Source organism: Tasmannia lanceolata, unplaced genomic scaffold, assembly GCF_043159265.1.
Source record: "Tasmannia lanceolata isolate RefF3 unplaced genomic scaffold, GAP_Taslan_0.1 ptg000008l, whole genome shotgun sequence".
Lineage (NCBI taxonomy): Eukaryota > Viridiplantae > Streptophyta > Magnoliopsida > Canellales > Winteraceae > Tasmannia > Tasmannia lanceolata.
Window position 1 is genome coordinate 19,813,416 of NW_027518685.1, and position 25,122 is coordinate 19,838,537.

The 25,122-nt window shown below is 35.6% G+C and overlaps 1 protein-coding gene across 2 annotated transcripts; it reads right to left on the minus strand.

The window, feature by feature from the left end:
- Nucleotides 1-40: 40 nt before the first annotated feature.
- LOC143884709 (phosphatidylinositol 4-phosphate 5-kinase 9-like) lies at nt 41-25,122 on the minus strand. Of its 2 annotated transcripts, XM_077388440.1 has the most exons (9): nt 24,978-25,122; nt 21,729-23,150; nt 16,510-16,677; nt 12,236-12,401; nt 7,379-7,489; nt 5,238-5,425; nt 2,913-3,055; nt 1,008-1,179; nt 41-789 (listed from the first exon to the last, which is right to left on the minus strand). In XM_077388440.1, exons 2-9 carry the CDS (start codon nt 23,000-23,002, stop codon nt 522-524), a joined length of 2,490 nt encoding a protein of 829 aa, XP_077244555.1. In that variant the 5' UTR covers nt 23,003-23,150; nt 24,978-25,122; the 3' UTR covers nt 41-521. The 2 variants fall into 2 exon arrangements, with proteins under 2 accessions (XP_077244555.1, XP_077244556.1); XM_077388441.1 differs by lacking the exon at nt 16,510-16,677.

The window sequence follows — 25,122 nt, forward strand, 5'->3', positions numbered from 1 at the left end:
CAGCTGGGAAGATCATGTAAATTAAATCAGAAAAAAAGCATGAAAAAGGACAGCAGTCCCATTCATTGACAACAAATCAGAGAAACAGGCCAAATTACAACAGGAATGACATGCAACATTTGTTTCTTGACCACTGCATGAGTAACTTTTCATTGGCAACATCAAAGAACATACTTGATAAGAAGCACTGAAGTTTGAAATGGTACAATATTAGTTTTGATACCAATCACCCAACCATGACCCATCTACAAAGCGAGATTCAGCGCTTCATATGTAAAAAAATTCACTTGATATGACCATATGCAGAAGCCCACAACAAAGAGAACTCGAGAACTGATAATAAATGCTAGTGATCACATTTTTTCCGAACTTGAAAACGTTTGATACAGATGAAAAGCTGATCTTCTAAATCAAATACCCCGCAAAACCTGAAGATGCTAATGGAATGGTTCCAAACTTCCAATATGTTCCTCACCAAAAGCAGGCATTTTACATGGAAGATGATGTGAGGTTGCAACTTTTTAAGAGTTTTCAGGGAATACCTTCTGAATAAATTGCAAGAAGCGATGGGAGTAGAGCATGGGATCAACGGCTGAGATGGAGAGGGAATCAAACTGAAGGGATTTGTATGCATGTTCGATCTTCTTGCTCATGTTGTAGTCCTGTAATATATCAATGATACCCACGTAGAGAACAACATCATATACCTGATGAAACAACTGAGTTTTCTCTTCGGTTGGAATATGCTCTGCCCTGGCGGGCATGTTCACTCCTAGCTGGATCTGGAGCCTGGTCAAACAACATTTTAGCAGTGGCAAAATTCCAAAGCTTATGGAAGACAAACTAAACATCAAGATAAATTTGGTATGCCCCTTTTTTTTTTTTTTGGAATGGTCTAGGTATGGCCAAATTAGCATGGGCATACCTTCTATACTCATCAGATCCCAGATACGGTGTTCATTTTGAAGCATCAGAGGTTATCATAGATAGCAGGAATAGAATCTTACCTTGCAGTACCAGGAAGTAAGAGATCCACTTCCTCATCACCGGCAGCTGATGCCCGTAACCGGCTACCTCTAATATGAGATTGAGGTCCCACAACCACACTGTTTTCATCCGTCCCACGTGGAACCAAAACAAGGCCCTGCGGATAGTTTGAAATTTCCTCCTCTTGAGCATCTGACATTAGGTCACCACCAGAATTAGAAACATGTTTCTAGCTTCTGAAGTATTATCCAAGTAACAAAGACTATATTTAGTCAATCAGATGGTGCAAGCAGAACCTACTTGTTAAATGATCCAAACCATGGATGGGCCGATGAATCAAAATACACTCCTATTGGGGGGTTCTAACCCTCAAATTTGTGGCTCTGAATATAGACCGTTGTTTCTTTGTTTTCTTACAATCCATTTAACAGCCCTTTAAGTCACAAATTTCATTCTCGGGAATTTCTTGGCAAGGGAAAATCTTGTAATATATTAAATTTTGTTATTTTATTAGGTTAATTATGGGGAAAAAACGGTATATATAGAAGCTCTTGTACCCCCAAATTTTTAGGTTTATTATGGGCAAATCTTGTAATATACTAGTTTCTATTTGTTAGTCTAGAAACTCCCCTAACAAGCTTGGAAAGACCCCAAAATGTATAATTCAAAATGGTAACCCCAAATTAATTCAAAATGACATACCCGTCAAATCAAAGTAATTTCTGCGTGACCTCTTCGCAAAATTGCATTTCAATTAAAACTCCACCAAGCTGCCGCAAATCCCAAGAGAAATGGGATGATAAGTAGGGTATCAACCAATATTTAGAACCAAGATCAAATCAACTCAATTGAACCTCAACGTTGAACAGGAGAATGCGTTGTCACAAAATCCTTGAAGGATAGGGTAAAATTAACAAAGAAAGAGGAATTTCACGTACGAAGCTTCTAATAGAGTCCCAAGCATCAGCCTTGTGCTTTTACAGATTCACAAATAAACAGAAGTGGTGACAAGAGACCATAGATGCTATGTAGATATCAAAAGATCTTCACCAATAAAAACTGCCAAACGACCAATTACTCCAAAAGCTTAAGCCGTTGGAGATGGCGTTATTTAATCTTTTATACTTTAACAGTCCCCCTCATGTGTGACCCCTCTTTTTTAGGGTTGGCCTATACGTGGCACCTGAGACCCCTCTCTTTTTTGGGTTGGCCAATACATGTGGATTTTAATATCAAGGAGTTTTGGAGTAATTAGTTGTTTCACAAAACCAATAAGAAATAAGGTTGGTGTTGGACGGAAACTAATTAGAATCTGACTCTGATCCACCCAGCCCTCGATCTTAACATAGATGACGGATCTAATGAGATGAATAAACATAACCAAAAATCAAGAAGTTCACAAAAAATCAAGATACTGTGAAGGTCTGATACTGTGAAAAGTAGCAAAAAGTCGAGAGAATAAAAATATAGTTCCTCCGTATTGGTTTACAATGAGTTAATGGAAGAGTTTCTTAAATTGAGGCCCACTGGCCATTGGCCCCTGGCCCCTGCATAGAAAAGTAGTGCATATCTCCACTTTAACATATTATTAATTACGCACCGCATTATCAGCTTGCAATATACTTTACTAGAAACAAATTTGAAACAAATTCCATCATTTTCTACTTATTTTTCCCAATCAATTTTCTTTACTCAGTTTTCATAATTTTTTCTTTCCTCTAATATTTGTTCTCTTCTAGGTAAATTCTTTAGGGCTTAAAAATTCCAATACCACAACTCCAACCTCTAAATTTTCAATTTTTAAGCACTGCCTATATCTTGAATGGTCATTACTTCCCTAAAATAAAAGGCAAAAATTCAGGCAGGCTGAAGCAATTACCAGATAAAAAATTAATAGTCTCTCATTAAATGGAATTAATGCTTACCTTCAGCAACAATTGCTAATCCATCTGCTGTTACATTTTGATGGCGTAGTAAATGTTGGGGGGCTCGATAATGCACACCCAGCAAAAGGCTGTAATCCATTATGTGCTGTGATTCTAAAAATCTACTATCGATCTCAATCTGCCTGCGTACACATGAAGAAAGTATATACCAAAATAATAAATTCAAGAACATATGGAGAACCTGAAAAATTCATGAAAAATAAGCTCTGAAGATTAAAAATCAACCAAGATAAGATTATGACTGATAAAAAATAAATAAAAAGATCAGCATATGATAGAAATGGAATTTCTATATTCCAGCATCAATATTTAATTATGCTCTATATTAGAAAGAAACGGTAGAATCTATAATGAAATCATGCATGTGGAATTCATGAAGTATCCAATGTATTTTTTATACAAATTTATACCATAAAAAAAAAGAAGACAAAGCATCCAGTGCCTTACCTCTGTAGATCTTCATAACAAGGACATAAGCATCAAAGTTATGGAAAGATGAAGATATCGTGGGTTGGTTTGGGTTGTAAAGGATGTGGAAAGGGGAAAGGAGAAGGCGCAAACAGGATACGGAAAGGGGAAAAGGGAAGGTGAAGGAGAATCTATAAAGGAGAATATGGAAAGGGGAAAAGGGAAGATGAAGGAGAATCTAGAAAGGAGAATATGGAAAGGGAATGCAGGGGAATATGATATTGACCATCATAGGGACCATATTGTAATTTTAATGTTTCATTCGGGTGTCTTTTAAGCCCCTTAAGTTATAGGAGGGGTACCACAGTCTTTTCACATCAAAATCGCTTAAGTACTTTGAATTTTGAGTGTTTTAAATAGGCCACACACATGTATTAAGAATATTTTAAGTGAGGAGACAGTCTTTTAAGTCATTAGAGGGTATTTTAGTCCAAAAGTGTTAGGTTTCTGTTTTAGGTCTTTAGAAATTTCTAGTTCTCTTCGTCTTCTTACATGTTGTAAGCATCAGGTCACTTTTCTTTTATGATAATGATGGTACTATACCTTTTCAAAAAAAGAAAAAGAAAAAAGATAATGATGGTACTATGCTATGATGGAATGAATAAAGATTTGAAATTTTTTCTCTCTTTCGTGGATGTGATGTCTGTTCTTCAGGGTGCAAAGCCATGATCCCCTTGCTGCGATGCCTCGGGAATACACACTTCTTATGCATCATAATAAAATTATACGTCAAAGTTGTTGCATCCTATCCCTATAACCAGTTAGTAGCTGGAACAGATTGACATTTAACACCAAACAATTGCCAAGAACTATAAATTTCCTACACTCAATCCAATACCCTGTAGCATACTAGAAACAAAAAGTTGCTATAAAATCAACTATATGGAGGAAAACTTTTTGGAGGGACAAAGATGGAAGCTCTAATCAATTTTAAAATTGAGTCCTGATAATAGAAGAGAAGAGATGGACAAGAAACCTAATTGAAGTCATTGGAAGGAGCTACACATATAACAATCTAAACCGGTTCTTTTGAAAGCATGTGTTGATATGTGTGTATCATCTCCAATGGCATGCAGGGACATGACATGGACCGTGACAGCAATTGTTTGCATAATTCGAGAAAAAACTAGAGAAAATATCAGAGAAAGAAGATAAGGGGTTCATGAAATTAGTCTATATGAGTGGATCATCTCCAATAAAAAGAATGGTGTGCGCGTGTGCGGGTGTGGGAGCATGCAAAACTAGCATTGATATCCAATATCTCCTTCAATTCGTAGTAATAAAATAAATTTGCTATGATACGAAAATAATTGAACATGCATTTTATTACAATATTTAGAATGATAACTGCACCTCCTACAACCAACATCAGAGGTGCATTGGAAGGAGGATTTGTATCTCCTAAATCCATGATAGCTCAAATTGCAGCCTTATGATAACAAGGAAAGAAATTCTGGAATCTGGTCTTATGCAAAAGTTGTGTGGCATTATCAAGAAGAAAGATACGTTGAGGAAAAACACGTCATTCGGGTAATCTATTTTTCTGTCTTTCGCTGACTGTCTAACCATTACAACAAACAGAATTCAAGAAAATACATTAAGCCATAAAAATATGATCGACAGGCCTTTTGGAACACACAGCATCCTCTGATAAGAGCCTTACAGTTCATGTATTCCAATCTTCACCAAGTTTAATATGGGAAGAAAGAAAGTTTTAGTTGCACCTCCAATAACAGTTCATGTATTCATTGTTATAGCCCATCAATAGACCAATAATACCAGGAACATCAGAATGTATATTGCAGAAAAAATAAGTCACTGAGAACAATGCCTTACTTCAATAGGGAATCTCGCCATGAAGGTTCCAAATAAAAGCAGTAGTTTAAATCCAAATCTTTAAGTGTTGTATTCTCATCAATTTCAATTTTGTTTGCAGAACGTCCCAAGGAGGAACCTTTCAAATCAAACCTACGATGAATCCGCAGTTCAGTGCAAAACATGTTTCCCATTACCACAAACCGAAACTGCAAAATCAGAAAGAGATTAAAAAGGTTACTTGCTTTGCACCACTCAAATTCCTGAAAGAATACTATATGAGTGTGTACACACAGACACATATCCAACACAGCTCAGATGCATCTTATTATCATGCTTCCTGGATTTTATTGTACTTATGGGGATGGCCATGATTGATACAAACCATTGATGTGGTAGAGCTCACCTTTGATAGTTAAATGTCAAAAAGGTTGTTATGAGTCTTATGACCAAGTGATCCTAAGCAAGGTTTTAAATTTCGGTTTTGGACCCAATTTCGGTCTGGGCCGAAATCCGAAATTTTGGAATCTTACTTTAAAAAAAAAAAAAAATACATTTTCTCAAAATTTCGGACAGAAATTCCGAAATTTGCTAAACTGAGAAATTCTGGATTTCGCCACATTTCGGTTTCGGTCTCCACCGAAATCCGAAATTTAAAACCATGATCCTAAGTGATCAAGAAATATAAAAAACAGTACGAAATTATAAACATGCAATGATCCAGATTTGATTGTAAGTAATTCCATAGAAGACTTGGATCAAATGGTTGATTTATGGCCTATGGCCAATGAAAGGTTGAACCACCATGTGAGTGGTTTATACCAATAGAGGTAAGGCCCCAAATGCATAATAAAGCAAGGAGCCACTGTAATACAATCCCTCCAGGTATATATAGCATCAAATTACAGTCGAAACATGTCAGTTTTGGCCGCCACCGAAACGAAATTTCACAGAAGTGGAATCGTTACAAAATTTTGATCGAAATTTCAGCCATTTCAGTAGCCAATCCCTGTCATACATAAAATTTATGTTCTCACTACTTGCTATTTTCATTTTAATTTTTAATAAAATATCAAAAAATAATTTAAAAAATCTTTTTTTTTCATTTAATATATTATGCGGTAGCTTGTATGTGTAACATAATTATTTGAAGCACATATTTATGTGGTTGTATACATTTTGAGTTTAGAATGAACCTTACTATTTCAGACATGCACTGTCGCGAATGTCACTAGATCTTTGATTTTTCCAAGCATGTATTGTGCTTATTCAAGCATTTCCTGAAGTTTCATAGGAAATTTTCATCATTTGCATATGTTGCTTTTTAGGATGTTCATCATTTGCATATGTTTCCATAAAATTCCGTGATCTTATAGAATTTCACTGAAATATCACACTGAAGCTGACATGTTTCAATTTCCATGGTGACTTTCATGCATATACTGAAACTAATAATGGTACGGTTCTTTTTTTTTACATTTTTCTAATTGGTTGTTTCAATTCCCAAAATGGTATCAGTAGGCAATCAGAAAAGTTCTGAATAAAGTGAGAAGTGCCATTTTCAAAACAGGAGACTGAAGGATCATTTTGCATACAAAGTGACAGTGGAGCCTATATCTATGGTATAAATGAAGATCACCTTGACTGATATGAGACATCAATGTAGTGAGCCCTACTTTGGATTGCCTATGGCTAAAAAAATGACAATCCTAATATGTTCAATGGATTTCTTGGCAATTGAATCTGGACCATTGCATGCAACAGATCTCTTATCATGCTTTTTACAAGGTCTTGACCAAGCAAGACGATAATTTCATAACAATTTTAGGCAATGAACCACCCAAGGTGAAGCCTGCTGCTCGATGGTTTAAATAAATAATGGTGGGCCCATGACTACGCAAGAGACTAGGAACCAGCATATTATAGTGCTTCCGGGTTACATTAAAGAAAAGATAAAGGGTAACCAGATGGGAAAACCTGCCCCAATTGGTTGTAGACATAAAATGACAAAGGTTAGGGACTATTATGTATCAAAACAAGAGTGCAAATATCATCTCCTGTTGATATATACATTACAATATAATTACTGCGTGCTTGTGCTCAATAAAAAATAAACAATAGAAATATAAAACGTTCAAATTGAGTTTCTCTTTGTCCATTACCTTCTGACCACTTGACGGTTTAATCCTGTGAAGACCAAAAAATTTAGTTATTAGTGTGTTTTCATATGTTCTGACATGATGGTGATACTTTGGAAGCATCCGCAAAAGAACCTACACATTTAAGACTCTTAATCAGTACAATTTCAATTGCTCATGGCTGAAGAAACTTTAAATATCCCAAAATCATTCATGTTTTGACATAATTACACAAAATGGCTAACAATGGGCTTATAGAAGGGGAAAACAACAGATGGGATCATGAAAATGTATGAAAAGAATAATAGTTATCATGGACTTGCTCAAAAAGAGTTTAAACAAGTGAAAGATCAGTTACTCTAGCATTATCATTATCTAAATAGAAATCGGTGTTTAGCATAACAATTAGTTCTATAACGACCCGGATTTGGGGCAAATTTTTAGACATGATTTTTGTTCTTTTTTCCAAAATCCCAAAATCCAAATCGCTACTAATTATGTTTATTTTGAAATTACAAACAATCATCACTAAAATCCAAAAGTTCCTTGACAAGGATAGCTAGTCAAACCAACAAGGCCACCTGGCCGAACACTCTTCCCTCGATCCCTTTAAGCTCCCTCATTTTGTGTTCATGTCATCATGTCAACCTACAAAAGTCGAAAGCAAAGATCGAATCGAAGATCGAACCCTTTCTTCTTCTTTTCTTTTCTCTTTTCTTCTCCTATCTTCCTCTTTCTCTTTCTCTCTCCCTCTCTCTCTCTATCTCTCTTCTCTCTCTCTCTCTCTCTCTCTCTCTCCACTCGGTTTTGGGTTGGACGTGCACACAAGATGTGCAACACGTTTTGGGTTTTTTTTTTTTATAAACCTACTTTTTTGCTTTAATTTTTGTTTCCTAATTTCCATCAAACTCTAATAATATGTGTTTCCTAGTTTACTTCTAATATAATATGTTTCTTAATCTAAGTCTAGAAATAAAGCAAAAGTTCATTATATTTAGGTATCTTTAATTCTTATCTTTTATTTAAGAGAGACAAAAAGGGAAATTAAATTTTATGGCACATGTGGCCCACTTACTATTTATAGTAAAAACGGGATTTATGGTTTATAGTAAAAACGGGATTTACTACTTATAGTAAGTGCGAATCCAACGGTCTGAACGGCTCCAAATCAAGGATCTAGACTGTTGATCTTTGATCGAAGGATCAATGGCCAAGATTTAATCAAAGTTATTAATTTCCCCGACCCTTGGTGGGGCCCGGTCTTTACAAGTTCTCTTCTTTTTTTGGATATCAATGCATATATGGGAGTTGAAATTATGTAGAAACAGAATCTCTGATGCCTGCACAACACATAAGTGAGAAAAATTCTCAATTTGAGATTCACTAATTGACTGTGGATGAGAGAATAATTGTGAGTTCGTGACTTAGATTTGATCCCTATCGACCATTATAACCAATTATATAAGACCACTTTGTCTAAAAAAATTATCCAGAAATAAATCGCCAAACTTTTAGTTCAAAGACATGTAGCAAAAGGAAAATTAAAGTTCAGCAGAGAATACTCTTATTAATTATCTTGAATTTGCTAAAAAATCATTCAAGTTTTATTAATATAAGCATTAATTCACTAACAGATATAAGGCACCAAAACCAATTACAAGGAAAGTGTCAAATCAAAGAATGTACACATGCAATGCAATAAATGAACTCGAGCCCTTGTTGAAAAGTGTCTCCCTTTATTGAATCTATAATTGTCTCTACCTCCTTTCTTGGCAAGTAATCTTCATTTTTACCAAAGATGAAAAACAAATTCTAGTCCAATTCCAGAAAATCTACACAGTAGCCTTGCCATTAAAGAAAATTGTGCCCACCCAAACAAATCTCCATATGCTGACTCTATCTGAGCCGTATGGAAAAATAGCTTATTTCGCACCCTTTTCCTTCTCTTTTTTTTTTTTGTATAGGAGAAGATGTGGGACCGTCCATGGGGCCCTATTTGTAAGGTTTTTGGGCTGCATAAATCCTCCTATTGAAGAGGATCCGACTCCAAACAGATCTGGTTTCTTTTATGTAGGTGAATGGCTGGATCAATCTTCATCAGCTCCTCTTTGTTAAACAATGTACTCTCCATAGGTTTTTATATTCTTCCATTTGATACGGAATTGGGTGAAGACACCTCCATGTTGAGAGCCTTCAGCCCTTGTGTCTAGCAAATTTCCCACTACTTACATTGCTTTGGATGTCGCTCAAAGTGTAACTTGTTTGCTTTAGCTCGATCATCTCCATCATGTTTGGTGTGCTCGATCATCTCGATCATCTCATCAAGTCCAAGATGTTAAAGATGAGATTGGCATTGAGGTGACTTGGAAGCTCAAGTAAATAGACATTTGAATTTACCTTCTTGAGAATTTTTCATGGTCCTATCTTTTTGTCATCGAGTTTAAGTACCTCGAGCGAGATTCTCTTTCCAAAGGAAGACCATAACATTTTTTCTTGATATGGTAGACCATAGCATGATTACCTTCATAAAGCTCTTTAATTGAACGATAGAGATCCGCCTCATGCTTGTACTCTAGTTACTTGCAAAGATAGTCTTATGCACCTCTTCTTAAATGCTCTTCTAACATAATTGGTGTATGCTTTAGTGTCATCACTCATCTGTATTTTTATTTTTTTTTATGACGTAGGATGTCCCCATCCCATTCGGGAGTAGGACTAGTCCCAACGGATACGTGCAACGACCCACTCGCCACGTGTAGCAGGTAACTCGAGGGGGGATTCTTACACTTGTCACCAGGGAGCATACCCGGGACTTATGCCGAAGAGCCAACACCCTGGTGGTAGTGGTTCCAAATCAACAATATGTTTGAGCACACATTCATAGGCCACATCAAACGAATATGTCCTTATCTCCCCTTGGAAATCCAATGCTCGATGCTAGTTGTAAAGAGGATAGCCGACTCTCCTCACATTGAACATGGGCATGGACTTGATTCAAAGCGGGGAGTTCTTTGCTTCAAAGAATCTGAACCCGAATCAACTCAAACTCCTGATTTAGACCAATAAGGAGCTCAATGTTGTGGCTCTGTTCCACAATTTTGTAGGACATAATATCTATCGTACATACAAGCTCATATGGAGCAATAATCCAGTTACTCCCACATACGTCAGAGAGAAGCAAAATAACTGCTTAAAGACCTCCCTAAAATGATGATAGGCAATATCTTGTCGCAACTGATAGATCCGTGCAAAGTTCTTTACCTGCGAGTAAGTTTGGGATGTTGCGTCCCATATGGCTACAACTGTCTTCAAAAACATGAAGCCTCTACTCACCTCGGGATCAATCGAATTAATAATTATAGACATAACTGCGAGATTTTCTGCCTCCCACTTATCATGAAGTGGATCATCTGGGGCTGGTAGTTTCGTCTTGCCAATAAGGAAGCAAAGCTGATCTCTCACCACAATGAACATATTCACTGTCTGTGACCACTGGAGGTAGTTTGGTCCATTCAGTTTAATTGTCATCATATGAACCCCCATGTTTGCAAACGAAGACCCAACATAACCCCCGATATTGGATGCACTAACTTCCAAATTGCTTGACATGGCTGCAACCACAAACTAGCACTTACAAACAAAAATAACTTTTTTCACCAAAAAAGTATAACTCGCATCTCATTACCACTACCAGGGTCTGGTACACACAATAATGACAGAAAAAACTGACTAACGAGTGGTAAACTGGGTTTGTTTTACACAAAGCAGTCCCATAAAACAGAAGAAAGAAGGTTCAACACACACCAAAATCTCACCAAGCGGGTAATTGATTTGACCAATGTGGAGTAGATCTGATTCTTATCAGTGAGATCCTCAATAGTGGAGGTCCTCACATGGTGTTAGATTTGATCTCCACGCTTCGTTAGGAAGTGAGCATGATAGATCGAATCTCCCTTACTCCAATGGCAAGTTGAAACCACCTTGGGAGATTCGAACAACGGAATAGAGGAAGAGGAAGGAAGGATAAAGAGAGAAACAAAAGAGAATCAGAGGGAAAAGGGGGAATCCTGAATAACATCTTATTATCCTATTCATGCCTCACAACTTTATTTATTGAGACACCCTTAGACAATTACAAGAATGCCCTTGCAACTTAAAATATAAAAATAACACTACATAAACCTTGGGAGATTCGTACAACGGAATAGAAGAAGAGGATGAATGGTGTGGCTTCATCGTAACAGATGTTTAAAACGTTAAAAAACCATTATACATAAGTTCATGAATGGTAAACTATAAGAAGGTTAAGAGTTACTGGATCGAAACCATCCTATGTCAGATGCAACTCAGAAGCATCTGAACTTCTATTAGATACAACTAGAAGCCTGCCTAGAGGCTGCTGAAAACAAAATATATACATGTGGCTTCCTATCCCTCAAGAGTTAATTCAGGGTTTCTTAGTTGCATATTGGCTTGAAGCAGATCTCTAAATATTTTCAAAATTGCATTGATTCTCCACGCTTAAAATGCTCAATTGTGACATGGAGATCTTTATTACTATGTCTTGACATGAAATAGGTGTAGAATAGAAAAAAAAATTTGACAATTCTTACATATCAATGTTACAAGAAAAGATGACACAAATTCCTAGATGAATCAGACTTGTTATAAGCATTGTTTTAAATTTCGGCTGAAATCCAAAATTTCAGATTTCGGCCGAAATTTAGTCATTTTGACCAAAATTGTAAAAATTTCAGCCGAAATGACCAAAATTTGAAAAAAAAAAAAACGGTTTTGGAATGGACCTAAGCCGAAATTTAAATCCATTGTCATTTATCTATTTTTGGTACATAGAGAAATTAAAGCAGGGAGGACAAGCACCTGTACTTCAGATTTTCGAAGGGTCTTAATCATGAAACGATCATCTTGAGACAAGAAGAAAACACTACCACTCTTCCCAGGCGAAGAAAGCTCTCTAAGTGCATCATTTCCACCAATGGACACCATGTAATCTGCTGCGTCAATCTTGAACATCTCTCGCAAGTTTCTGCAAGACATATGTAGAACCAACTTAATTGAAAAGGAGAAATATAGGTAAAATATAACAACTCCAATCTTAGGTCTTAGGCCCTTAATATAGACATACCAGGCACAAATTTATATAAAAGACAGCCTCCAGAGAGAAACAAAAACTGTTCACAACATCATATAGGTCTTTTTTTGATCGGTGAGCTGGGATCAAACCTGAGATCTCAAGGTTGAGAAACAAAGCCTCAACCGTTTTAAATTTCGATTTCGATTTGGGCCGCCAAGGAAACTGAAACATTTCAGTTCCGATTGGAAATTTCGGTGGAAAAACTATTAAACCATGGAAACACATAGGAACAAATGCAAATTATAGAATTTTAAGATGAAACTTCAGGAAATAAAAGAATAAGAACAGATATACATATAGAAACCATCACATAAGCAAAAAAGTCATACATAATGGTTTAATAAGAAAAAATATACATTTAGAAACCATCGCACAAGCAAAAAGCCATGCATAATGGTTTAACATCGAACACCTAGTGACATGAGTTGTCGTGCATCTTTGATAATTGAATAAATACAACATTTCACTTGTAATTCATATAAATATTTATACATAATATATACATAGAATGTCACATGAAATTAGTATAAATATAATTATGTAACACATTAATAGAGTTTATTGCTTATAAAATTATGGTTTTGATTTCGGTATCCAGTTCGGTGGGGATGGAAATGGAAACATTTAGGTCGTTTTGTGTCGGTTTCGATGGAAATTTGAAACCATGGTTTCTCCTAGGTTCCCCTATACTTTTTCCTTTTTCTTTTTTCTTTGTTTTATTTCTTTCCTTTCTTTTTTAAACTTGCAAACAATTAACTTCTTTCTTATTTCTTCTAGGTTTATTGTTTTGAATTTGGTATTTCTTCTAGGTTTTTATGTATGTTTTTTTCCGTTTTTTTCTTCTTTCATCTATTTTGTTCATTTTCCTCTTCTTCGATTTCCTTTCGTATTTTTTTTTTCATTTATTTCTTCTGCTCATGTCCCCGTTTCTGGATTTTGGAAGGCTTCCGTGTCCGACACTCTGTACATGTCAACACACGACACTTGTGTTCGTGTCCACATCATAGATTGTTTGGAATATTTTGTTTCCATGTTTTCCCCATTTTGTTTTAATTTTAGAAACATTATAAATGCATGGAATTCATCAATTAGGATGCCCAATCCATAGATGATTTAAGGATTTTGAGCCTTCTCTAGTTATTTTTACTTATTTTTCCACTTCTTTTTTACTTCATTTGTATTTGTTTTTGCCCTAATGGGTTGGTTGCCTAATTGTATATTAGGTAGCCAATCTTGTACGCGTGGAATGTGGATTATCGAGGGTGAGCGAATAAAATAAGAAATAAAATTCTATGCGTGAAAGAAATAGCTTGGTCGTATGGGGTCATGATAAGGAAAGTCAGATAAAGATCAAATGCATCTGTTTAAATAAGACGTGCAAGGGGGATTGCTCCATTTAAAGAGCATTTCACTGACCAAAAGAGACAATTTTTATCTTGCCTTTGTGTTCCAAAAGATGTGAAAGCATTAAGTAAGAAGACATTAGGCAAGGAGGGAAATCAAAGTCAACTTCTGAACCAAGAATAGAAGAAAATATTTTTGATGAGGAGAGGACTGATACTGATGATGAGAACTTGGAGAAGATAATAGACAATTAGAAGGGATATATGAGAAAGCTATAAAAAAATAAATTAAAAGCAAAAGAATGCCATAGGGTTTCAATCATAGGACGACCAACAAGCACATGACCATCAATCTATGAGGTGGTTGAGGGTGTGGGATGCATCCCGTTCTTCATAATGAAGCTTCTCTATTCCAAGTAGACAAAGGTAGACTAATGGACCCAAGACACATATTTGGTGATTGAGGGTGATAAACAACCATAGTTAAGAGCATTGTTTTGAAAATCTTACGATTTACGGTTCGATTTACGATTCTTAGACAAAACGATTTGAATCCCATGATTGAATCTTAATTTGTATGAATCTTACGATTTTTTATTGAATCTTACGATTCGATCGTAAATACTACGATTCATACGATTTATGCGATTTATCCAAATTAAGTTTTGTGTAAAAGAAAGGGAAATGATATATCCGCCCCTTTGATCACCAGGAACACCCCCTGTCAGTGTATCAATGACAAAAGAGGGGTTGTTGTACTTATGTCAGAAGAATTCAATGCCCCTGATTGCCACAAACACTGACAGGGGGTGTTCCTGGTGATCAAAGGGGGCGGATATATCACTTCCCAAAAGAAAATATGTCTTTCTTTCAAAAGACCTCATTTCCTTTACATTACAACAAGCCTTTGAAATCCCTATCATTAGAATGAAGAAGACAGAGGAGGAGTAGGACTTCAAACGAATTGAACCAGTCGAGCACAAAGCATTTGTTGAGGGCATTACTCACATCGAGGTGGGAGTCGAGGTGAGAGACTACCATAATAAGGACAACATCGATTCCCGTCTTTTATGATTGATATTTGTCATTTGATTTTTGAGACTTTGAGAATTGATATGATCTTGTGCCTTTTTTAAAGATTATTAACCAAGATGCATGGGTTTGGATGAGAATTAGATGATTAGTATGTGTCAAGTTTGTCAGCAAACAATTCGTATTGCGATATTGAATGCTAATCATGGTAGTTTCTGTTTGAACCAATGATTTTGGATGAAAAATGAATAATTGGCTATTTTTATTCTTTAATTTATTTATACTTTTTTATTATACATATATTTTTTTATATTTTTGAATGAATCTTACGATTTACGATACGATTCGACCCCGATTACGATTTACGATTCAATTCCGATTTTCAAAACATTGGTTAAGAGCAACCAGTATAAGAATTGGAGGAAGAAACTAGCAAAAGCTATCTCTATATTCTTTAATTTTATCATATTTCCTGCCACATAAAAAGTTGTACTAACCCAAGTTTGATGTATCCAGCATGGCTAGCAGAAACATTAAGGCACATAGTCCAAACAAAATCAGTGTGCCAAATCCTGATGATCAGATAATATTCAAAAGATAAAAAATCCTGATAATGAGGTGAATAAATTACAAGAATATATTTGATCGTTTAGATTCACTTGGGATTGGGATGAATATGAGGGCATGGATAGACTAGTACCACGAGAAGATCAACCATAAATTTTATTTTCTACACACGAGCATGAGCTAGAGAGTGCATGTGTACTTAATTCGATTCATATATGATATTATTAACAAAATTCAAGAATGACTACATAATCCCACACTAGAAAACCCACAGATAATGGAAGGCACAAAATTGGATATGTAAATAATTGAACAAAGATAAGCAAAGCCCTCTCCAGAGACTAGCGTGCCAGGCGACCATAATTTGATTTAATATTACACAATAAGAATCTAAATGGAAAATGAGTTACTAATCAAGGCATCATTAATTTGTTGTAGAAATGGTGACAAACAAATGCATAATATGGGCATATGCATTACCTCAATATGATATTAACTTCAAAATCATGAACCGTAAAATTACAGAAGTGTGTTACAATAGTTAACATTTAATTAGTCAATCAACTACATAAAAAGGAAGAGAATTCTTACAACTATGATATCCAGATACAGATAAGGATACTGACACATACAAGAGAAAGGAGATATAACTTGGCTTATTTTTCAAAATCTTTGACATGGATATTGATCCGGGCATCTCATCCCAAGAGATAAGATGCAAGACATGTCTAAATAAAATAACATATAACTTAACTAGAATAAGCTACAAAGACGAAATTAATAATACACTTATAATAGCAATTATAAAACACATACTCAAAATTTAAAATTGAAAATATGTGACTAAAGAATCAAAAAGCATGACATTAAATTAGATGTTTGGAATCTTTGAACATGACAATTACTTTGACCAAGAGTATCCATGATGTATCTGACCCGAGTATCTGCAGCATATCGTGTCAGATACGATATGTTAGGCCTATACTAGTAGCGGAGTATTATAGGTTTAACCTGCAATTTCCTCTTCAATTAGTAGAAAATGTAAGCACATCACTCACCTGAAAACAACTGGACAATAGTCTTTCCATTTAAAATCTTCAGATTGATGGGGAGGTGTCAACGAGGAACCTTCTTTAGGATAATTCATCCAAAAGCTAGTTTTGGGGCCAAAATCTGATGCAAGAACTTCACGGCCTGGTATCGGTGTAATTTTTCCCACAGTATACCTATACCACATACATTAACTAATGTATGTTTAATCAAATTTTATATGAAACTTCCAACTATATCAGTAACCATAGCTCTCATAAAATAAGTTGCCACTAAAAAGAATGAAAAGAAGTTCAACTTTTCTTGGCCTCATCTAGAATAACAACAAAAATACAATAGAAAGCACAAAATGATAACCAGCTAGAGTATAGCCAAAACCATCAATTAACCAAAATCTCAAACCCAACTTAAGAAGCAATATTCTAATGGGAGATGAAACACATTTTAGAAGAAACATGGAATGGATACAAAGGTCCCCACATGATAGCCCCTAGAAGTAGAAGATGAAGAGAGATCAGTACTGCTACTTTTACATGGTTCGAAATTTCTATTGAAACCGACACAAAACAACAGAAATGTTTCCGTTTCCATCCCCACAAAAAATGCATACCAAAACCAAAATATATATTGAAACCAAAATCATAAGTGTATACATTACATTACATAAGTGTGTGCATAATACATTATTTCAGTCGAAACTTGGAAACATGTCAATTTTAGTGAAAATCCTATAAAATCAAGAAAAAGTATGGAAACATATGCAAATTTAGAAAATTATTTATTTTAGTTAAGAATAGGTTAAACAATTAATTTCTTGTAATAAAATATTAGAAAATAATAAAAAATATTTTAAAATCATTAAAAATCAGAATGGACAAGGAAATCATATAAATAACACAATTCATACTAGTGCATGTTATATATTATATTTTATAGTAGAGAAAATAAAGTATGTGCATGGCTCACAAACCATAAGGGGGGAGGGGGGGGCCACATTTTTTGGGGGATCCAAAGCAATTCATTTGGAAGGCCCTTCCATGGATAGGGTGTGTACCAAAAATCAGCCTTATAGGATCATCCTAACCCTGCCATTAGTGGAAGGGAAAATTGGCAGAAACATGGACACACAGTGTCTGTCCATTTTCCCCTCCACAAATGGCAGGGTTAGGATGATCCTATAGGGCTGATTTTTTGTACACACCCCCTATCCATGGCAAAAATGTCCCCCCCCCCCCCTAATGGTATGTGAGCCATGCACAGATAGCTTATCTGTGCAGCTGCACATACTTTATTTTCTCTTTATATAATTAGAGTAATTTTTGTACTTTTATTAAAAAAATTAAAAATCATTAACTTTTCAAAAACTAACAAAATCAAGGCATGAGAAGATTTAGTCATGCACTATTTATGCATCAAATTAATTTTTTTTTGAATGACTGCATAAAATTAATTTAAAAATATCTTTCATTGCCATTTAGTTTGGGACAAAGGCTTTGTTAAAAATTAATTTAAAAAATATCTTTCATCTTGAAATTTTTCCAAAGGATTCATTTAACCGACCCCAACTAGTTTGGGACAAAGGCTTTGTTGAGTTGTTGATAGTTTCATTGCCATTTAGTGTATTAGTGTATACAATACCATTTTACCTTACATAATTATATTTATATGGATTGCATGTGAAATATGGTATGTACTGAATTATCAGCACATGTCACAAGGTGTTCGATGTTGTTAATCCATTATGGGTGATTTTCTTGCTTGTGTGATGGTTTCTAAGTGTGTATTTGTGCTTATTCTAGCATTTCATCTTAAGGGTCCATCAGTTGCATATATTTCCATATGTTTCCATGATTTTATAGAATTTCCACTGAAATTTCCATCTGAAACCGAAATGCTGCCATATCCGTCATGGACGAAACGCATACTGAAACCATGGAATAGAACAGAATTTCTTTTTTACATTTAAATTTTGAATACTCTTTACTACCAAATGTCCAAAAATGGAATGTCAATGCCGAATAGACCCAGACACCTTGAAAGACGAGTTGGAGAAGTTGCAGCCTTCACTATAGATCCGCAATGATAAATCACGAACACCTCATCTTTTCAATTTCCACAAGAAATCAAAATTCTTATTATCAAATCCTTCACTCGTTACCATAGAATCCCACAGGGTGAAAGGAGCAATAAAATTCCAAGCAACTTGACAGACAGAAAGTAGATTCTTCTTAATGTTGGGCACTTGAAGAACATTGAACATTGAAAGTTTGCCCATTTAAGAATTAAGAGTCACATAGAAAATATGGGAGATTAAGGGCATGCCATATACCGAAGTGATCGATTAAGGGCATGCCATATACCTAAGTGATCATGCTCTAATCCCAACTGAGTTGATGGTTTACTACTCCTAGTTAATCCCAGTGCACCCTCATCCTCTCAACAACTCAACATATAATTTGCAAAGCATATCCCCAGAAAAAATATTTGAATGTAAATACATTCATAAAATAGTGCGCAAACAATCTGAAAACACTATAATACATTGAGGCAAATAAATAAACAAATGTTCGCCATAATAATGCACTAAAAATAAAGGAACCAGATTGAGAAATAAATCTACAGGGATCATAGTGTAGATGGCAATAGAATCTTGAAAAGTAGGTTTTTTTAATTCTCATTTAGTCTATAAACATTTCGTGATGTATTTTCGCTCTTGTTGATAAAGTGTTCCAAAATGTTATGATACTATATGCATCTCACACGTAGGAGCAGAAATGGTGTTCCTAAAATCGACTTTTCGCCCAGATTTTGCATTTTGAAGTATGGAAATTACTCCTTTAATATTTTGGAGTACTCCTGTGGAAGATCAACATAAATGGACTTTGAAGCAATAATCCATGAATCGAAGAAGGGGGGAGAGGAGTATAGGCCAAATCGGCTTTTGAATGTGCCCGTTTATGGGAAGAGCTAGATGAAATTAGGAGTTGGTGGGATTTTCCTTGGTGTCTAGGAGGAAACTTTAACACCACCGTATACATAGAGGAGAGGGCAGGTTGTAGCAGAAGCACCCCTAATCAAGGTTTTAAATTTCGGTTCCAGTTTTAGTAAGCACAGCAACATAAAAATTTCGACTTTGGCTGGAAATTTTGGTGGAAATAATGTAAAATCACTGAAACGTATGGAAACATATGCAAATGATAAAATTTTAAGATGAAACTTTGGAAAATGATAGAATAAGTACAAATACATACTTAGAAACCATCACACAAGCAAGAAAGCTATTAATAATGGTTATATCACATCGAACACCTAGTGGAATGCATTGTCGCACTTGTCAGGAACAGTAAAGTCAATAAAGAACTACAATGTAAAGAAGTATAAGAAAGTACAATGGCCAGTCATCCCTCCAAGGAACCCAACTTTATGTCAGTACTACATAGAGTTATGATGTGGTATTGGTTTCATGCCGATTTGACATCCCATGCGTAAGATACGATAACTTTGTTGTGTAGTCCAATTATGCTTCCTACCAAATATCATTATCTACATTAATGAAATGAAATGAAATGCAAAGTAAAAATGAATAATAAAAAAAAAACATTTCCCCTTCCTGTGCTTAGTTAGAAACTCATCATTTGTATAAAGCATAGATTTTGAAATTTGAATTTTCCGTGACTTCACATTGAAATGAAAAGGAGGCCCACCTTCGATTTATCTAGGATGGGCCCACAAAGCATGTTGACAAAGATAAAAAAAAGGAAAACGATATTCGATATTTTCACCCCTTTTTTTACTTGGGACAGCCCCTTCTAGTGTAAAGAGTAGTCATAAATACACTACAGGGGGCTGTCCCAAGTAAAAAAGGGGAGAATTTATCTTAGATGTTTTTTTACCTTTGCAATTGGTATTGACACCACTATTTGCACAATGTGTAAAAGAGTAGTCATAAATACACTAGAGGGGGCTGTCCCAAGTAAAAAAGGGGAGAATTTATCCCTTCTCATAAAAAATCTTAGATGTTTCTTTTACCTTCGCAATTGGTATTGGCACCACTATATGCACAATTTACATCCGAATGACAATTTATTTATAAAAGCAATTGAAAAAAAAAAAAAAAAAACATTTTACGGAAGCAATTGAAAACTTTTTAGGGTTTTTTAAAATAGGATTTTCTAGAAAAATTCCAAACATTTTAAGTTTTTCCAAAAAAAAAAAAAAAACCATGGAAAAGGTGGAAAAACATGTTTCTTTGATTTGCATGGTTTTTCAACCATAAAATGTGAAAAATCAGTGCATCTTATTTTCATCCTTTCGCATTAACAATATTCCTGAAATAATGATAAGAGACTGAAGAATGAAACCGAAAAAAGCCAGATAGAACTCTATTCAAGCTAAATAGAGAAATAAAACCAATCTTCGATTTAAGAAAGGAATCCTAAATCAAACCTTCCCAAGGGCCTTGGTAAAGATATTAGCAAGCCAATGTAACTTGAACTGACACTATTGTCAAAGTTAAACCTTCAGAAACCACCTTGAATACAAATGTGAATTGACGTGTTTCGTTTTTCACAAAGCACAATATGAATGACATATTTTCATAAATCAGGTTCACAGCACTAGAAAGTTGGTTCATTAGATAACAAAAAGTTTGATCGTTCTAAGTGGTCTTAGCATGTTTAGCATGGACATAAATTTCTGTTTTATACATATACATAAGAGACAGCTTAATTACATTTTACAATTTTCTCCTGAAGGCCATCTTTGGCACCAATGACTCGCACTTTGTATTTGGAGTTATGTCTATAAAAAATCTTTGTAAGACTCATGGTAATACATGTACAGTGTAAGTTTTCATCATTCATGAAACATCATATTAATTTTTTTTGCAACCTGCAATTGTCAATAGATAGAAATAGTATTCGCTCGAAGCATGAGATATTAGATATGCCTCAGAATTATTTGTGGAAGGGAAAATCAATTGGATATTGATCTATTTAAATGCTCATGGAACAAGCAAAAGTGGATCACTATCAGCTGCATGATAAGGCCGAAAAAAAAAATTCGAGGGAGAAAGGAAGATGCAACAAATCTTCCTCTCAGATGCCAAAACAATTGTAGTGACACAAATTGAAGTAGCAGTAATAGATTGGACATCAGTAGAGAAATTTTGTAGTGGTTAGTGACACAAATTTTTTTTTTTTTTAAAAGATTGAGAAATTGACGTTACCTGATTCCAAGCTGCAAACTAAGCATTAGATCATAACTCCTGTGACCTTTAATGATTGTTTCACCTGGCCTTTTGATGTCCTTTGTGAGTCTTTTATGTCGTCTCCGTTCTCTTTTAGACGATGGTGAAAAACTATTGTTTATTACCAGCTCACTGATCAGAACACCTTGCATATATTCTCGTTCTAGGATTGGAGCATTTGTGTCAACCCCCCTTTCATCGCCATCTAGAACAGATTCCCCTGAATTTAAGTCATGTCCAATTACTTTTTCGATAGCAACCTCCATACTCCAGCGTCTTTCCAAAGATACATTTCTGCCATGTGATTGTTCTAAATTTAGCAGGTTGCCTTTGGGGAGCTTATCTGATGAATTACGATTTGATCGATGGGTCTCACGAACCTTGATGTTACCCATGTCCACTGAAGAAGCATGGAGGATGCGTGAGCCATGGTTTTGCTTTCTCAAATCTGGTAACAATCCTCGCTTTCTCAAAGCATTGAGATAAAGCTCTCGTACAGCAGGCAGCCTCACGCCTTTTGGATAAAATGCTCCTTTTCCATCCTTCAAACCCCTGGTCCAAATCCCAACATAGTAGCCACCATCATCCCATGTATAGACTCCAAATCCATGCATCATCCCATCCAACCAGCTCCCTTCAAAAGAGTCACCATTTGACCATGTAAGAAATCCCTTCCCAGACATTTTCCCTCCTTTCATATTCCCATTATAAACATTGCCATTAGCCCAAACATACTTACCAGCCCCTTCAATCACTCCCCGAATCCAAGGCCCTTCAAAGACATCTCCATTAGGAAAAGTTTGACAACCTAAACCATGTTTGAGATTCAACCGCCAACGTCCCTTGTAGGTCATTTTATCGGGCCCAATATATGTCCCAGTGCCATGCATATAACCACCTGAAAATTCACCCTCATAAACAGCTCCAGAAGGCCATGAAAGCTTCCCGTTCCCATTTCTCATCCCTCTTCTCCACTCACCATCATAAATGCAACCATCTGACCATATGTACTTCCCTGAACCGTCTGGTAAGTTACCAAACAACGTCCCAGAATAAAATTCCCTATTGGGAAGTACAAGCTCACCGATTCTAAAGCCGCCACTCTCAGAAGATGAATGAGAAACTTGTCCATTGGACAATATGAGTGAGTATTCTCTATCACTGATGCAGCTAGCGTCATAAGACAGTCTACTTTTTGCAGTAGAAGAAAGTGGTCCATCCGAATCATCAACAAGGGCCACCGGTCCAGACATGCATAATGTCCCAAAGGATTCAGCCCCTTGCTGGATAATAAACTTCAGGCATTCACACAAGTGGCTAGACAAAATGGGATACCATTAAATATAGTGGATGGATTCGGCAATAAGTACCAGTAACTTGCTCATTCTTTAAATTATGGACCTGAGAAAACAGCAACACATGAAGGATGAGAACTTTTTCTTTGGAAAAGCCAACTAACATAAATGTCATAAGCAATGAGAGCAAATGGTAGTAGCAACTACAGCACTAAATCAGACCACGTCAAATAAAAGAAAATTAAGTTCCTTAAACACGGCATACTAGAAACAGAAAGTGTTAGCCCAAGGGTTCTGCCTTGGTAACTTTCTCAAGTTGCATTTTGATGACTCTAAACACAATATGATCTTTAATATTATTTATGATACTAATTCTTGGAATTGATTTTTTCCTTTTTTGTTTTTCTTGAAATTCTTCTTGTTTCATATGTTCAGACCTCCACGGTCTTTGAACTCTTATATTAATACTATTCATCATTCAAAAACAATGATACTAATTCTTGGAATGTGGATAAGAATGTTAGTTTTAGGTCAATTTCAAGCAAGCAAGGTATGGACAGAATTGAAGATCATTGGAACTAAATATCATGTATGGATCAAAGGCTTGGATTGAATTGCAGTTCATTGAAGCCAAAGGGTAGAGAAGAAGATCCATGAAGATGGAGATGACTGCTAGATGAGAGCTCAAGACTTAAAGAAGAAGATAAAAAATGGAGATTTAAGACAAGTCTTATAGTTTGTAAAAACTAATCCCTCAATGTAATTACACACAAAGGCATTTAAAAAGGACTTAAAATGGGCCAAAAAGGTAAGTCGACCCAAGACCGGAGGGCCAAAGTGGAGCTTAAATATGAAAGAACTGAATTGGCTTGGTCGACCAAAGGACAATGCAAGTTTAATTCCAGTACCGTTCCTTGGACGACCAAGTGGGTCGATCGAAGAGGTGCTTGGTCTACTCAACTCAACAAAGCCTTTGTCCCAAACTAGTTGGGGTCGTAGTGCTTGACCATTCTTCCCCCCTCTCTCCACAACCCCCCCCCCCCCCCCCCCCACCCCCACACACACACACACACGTTTTTGAAAGGGTCAGTCTCCTATTTTTCTCATGCTCTTGTTTTGAATAATGTCGAGTATTGAATTTTGTTTACTCACTTTAAATTGAGTATCTGTTTCCCTCATTTAAAGCAGTGTTACTTGGTTGTGTCCTTGTCCAAGTCTGCATTTTACCCTACAAATGCAATCAAAACTCCTTTGACTCTCCCAAGTTATGACCGTGTAAACTGAGTACTCTCACCCGCATCAACCGAGTACGTGTCCGCATCGTGCCGAGTCGACCAGGATTTTCTTTGGCCGTGTTTTGAAACAATGAATGAACCATGTTTATGTTAAGGTTTAATTTCAGAGTGGGAAATGAGAGAAATGTGTTTTGTTTCTCCAGATCATATTCTATATGCAAGGGGGAAAAAAAGAAAAAAAGAAAAAAAGAAAAAGGAATCCAATATAACCAATTGACCATGGAGGTCTTCTTTTTCAATAAATACATATGTTTTTGCACCAAAGCAAGAGTGAATTTGAGTACATTCAAAACCCCTTTAATGACTAACAGGTGAAATACTTCAAAATTTTAATAAAATATGAAACATCAGTTGATTATAAAACTGCTTCTGAGTTTGTAATTTCAAGTCGAAGCAGGAAATGATTCAGCTGAGTTTTCCTTTGAATTTCTCAAACTATTTTCTATAGATTCTTTCCAAATTCACTTTCTCACAATAAGTTTCATCTCTATTATGAACTGAATGAATCTCCAACCTGAATTTATAAACACACACCATAAAATTTCCTCCACATCTACAATGAAACTCAATTTAACCAAAAATAAAAAATAAAAACACATTTCAATTTCCAAAATAGAAGAACAAAACCCCAAACTTACCTTGCTACACTCGCCCTATCTTCTGTTCCCACAGAGAGAGAGAAAGAGAGAGATGATTTTTGCATATAAAACAGCTCTATTTTTTTATTCAGAAGAAAATTTTGCTTACCGAATCCCAAATTTCGCACGTACGACAAATGGTTGG

Bases quoted from the DNA above. Each gene is read 5' to 3' on its own strand.
- LOC143884709 (XM_077388440.1), bottom strand. From the start codon at position 23,002: ATGTCTGGACCGGTGGCCCTTGTTGATGATTCGGATGGACCACTTTCT. The intron at 7,490-12,235 runs GTGCTTGTCCTC...TTAAATGTGTAG, and splicing joins TTCGAAAATCTGAAGTACAG to GTTCTTTTGCGGATGCTTCC. The intron at 5,426-7,378 runs GTAATGGACAAA...CTGATTTTGCAG, and splicing joins AACCGTCAAGTGGTCAGAAG to TTTCGGTTTGTGGTAATGGG.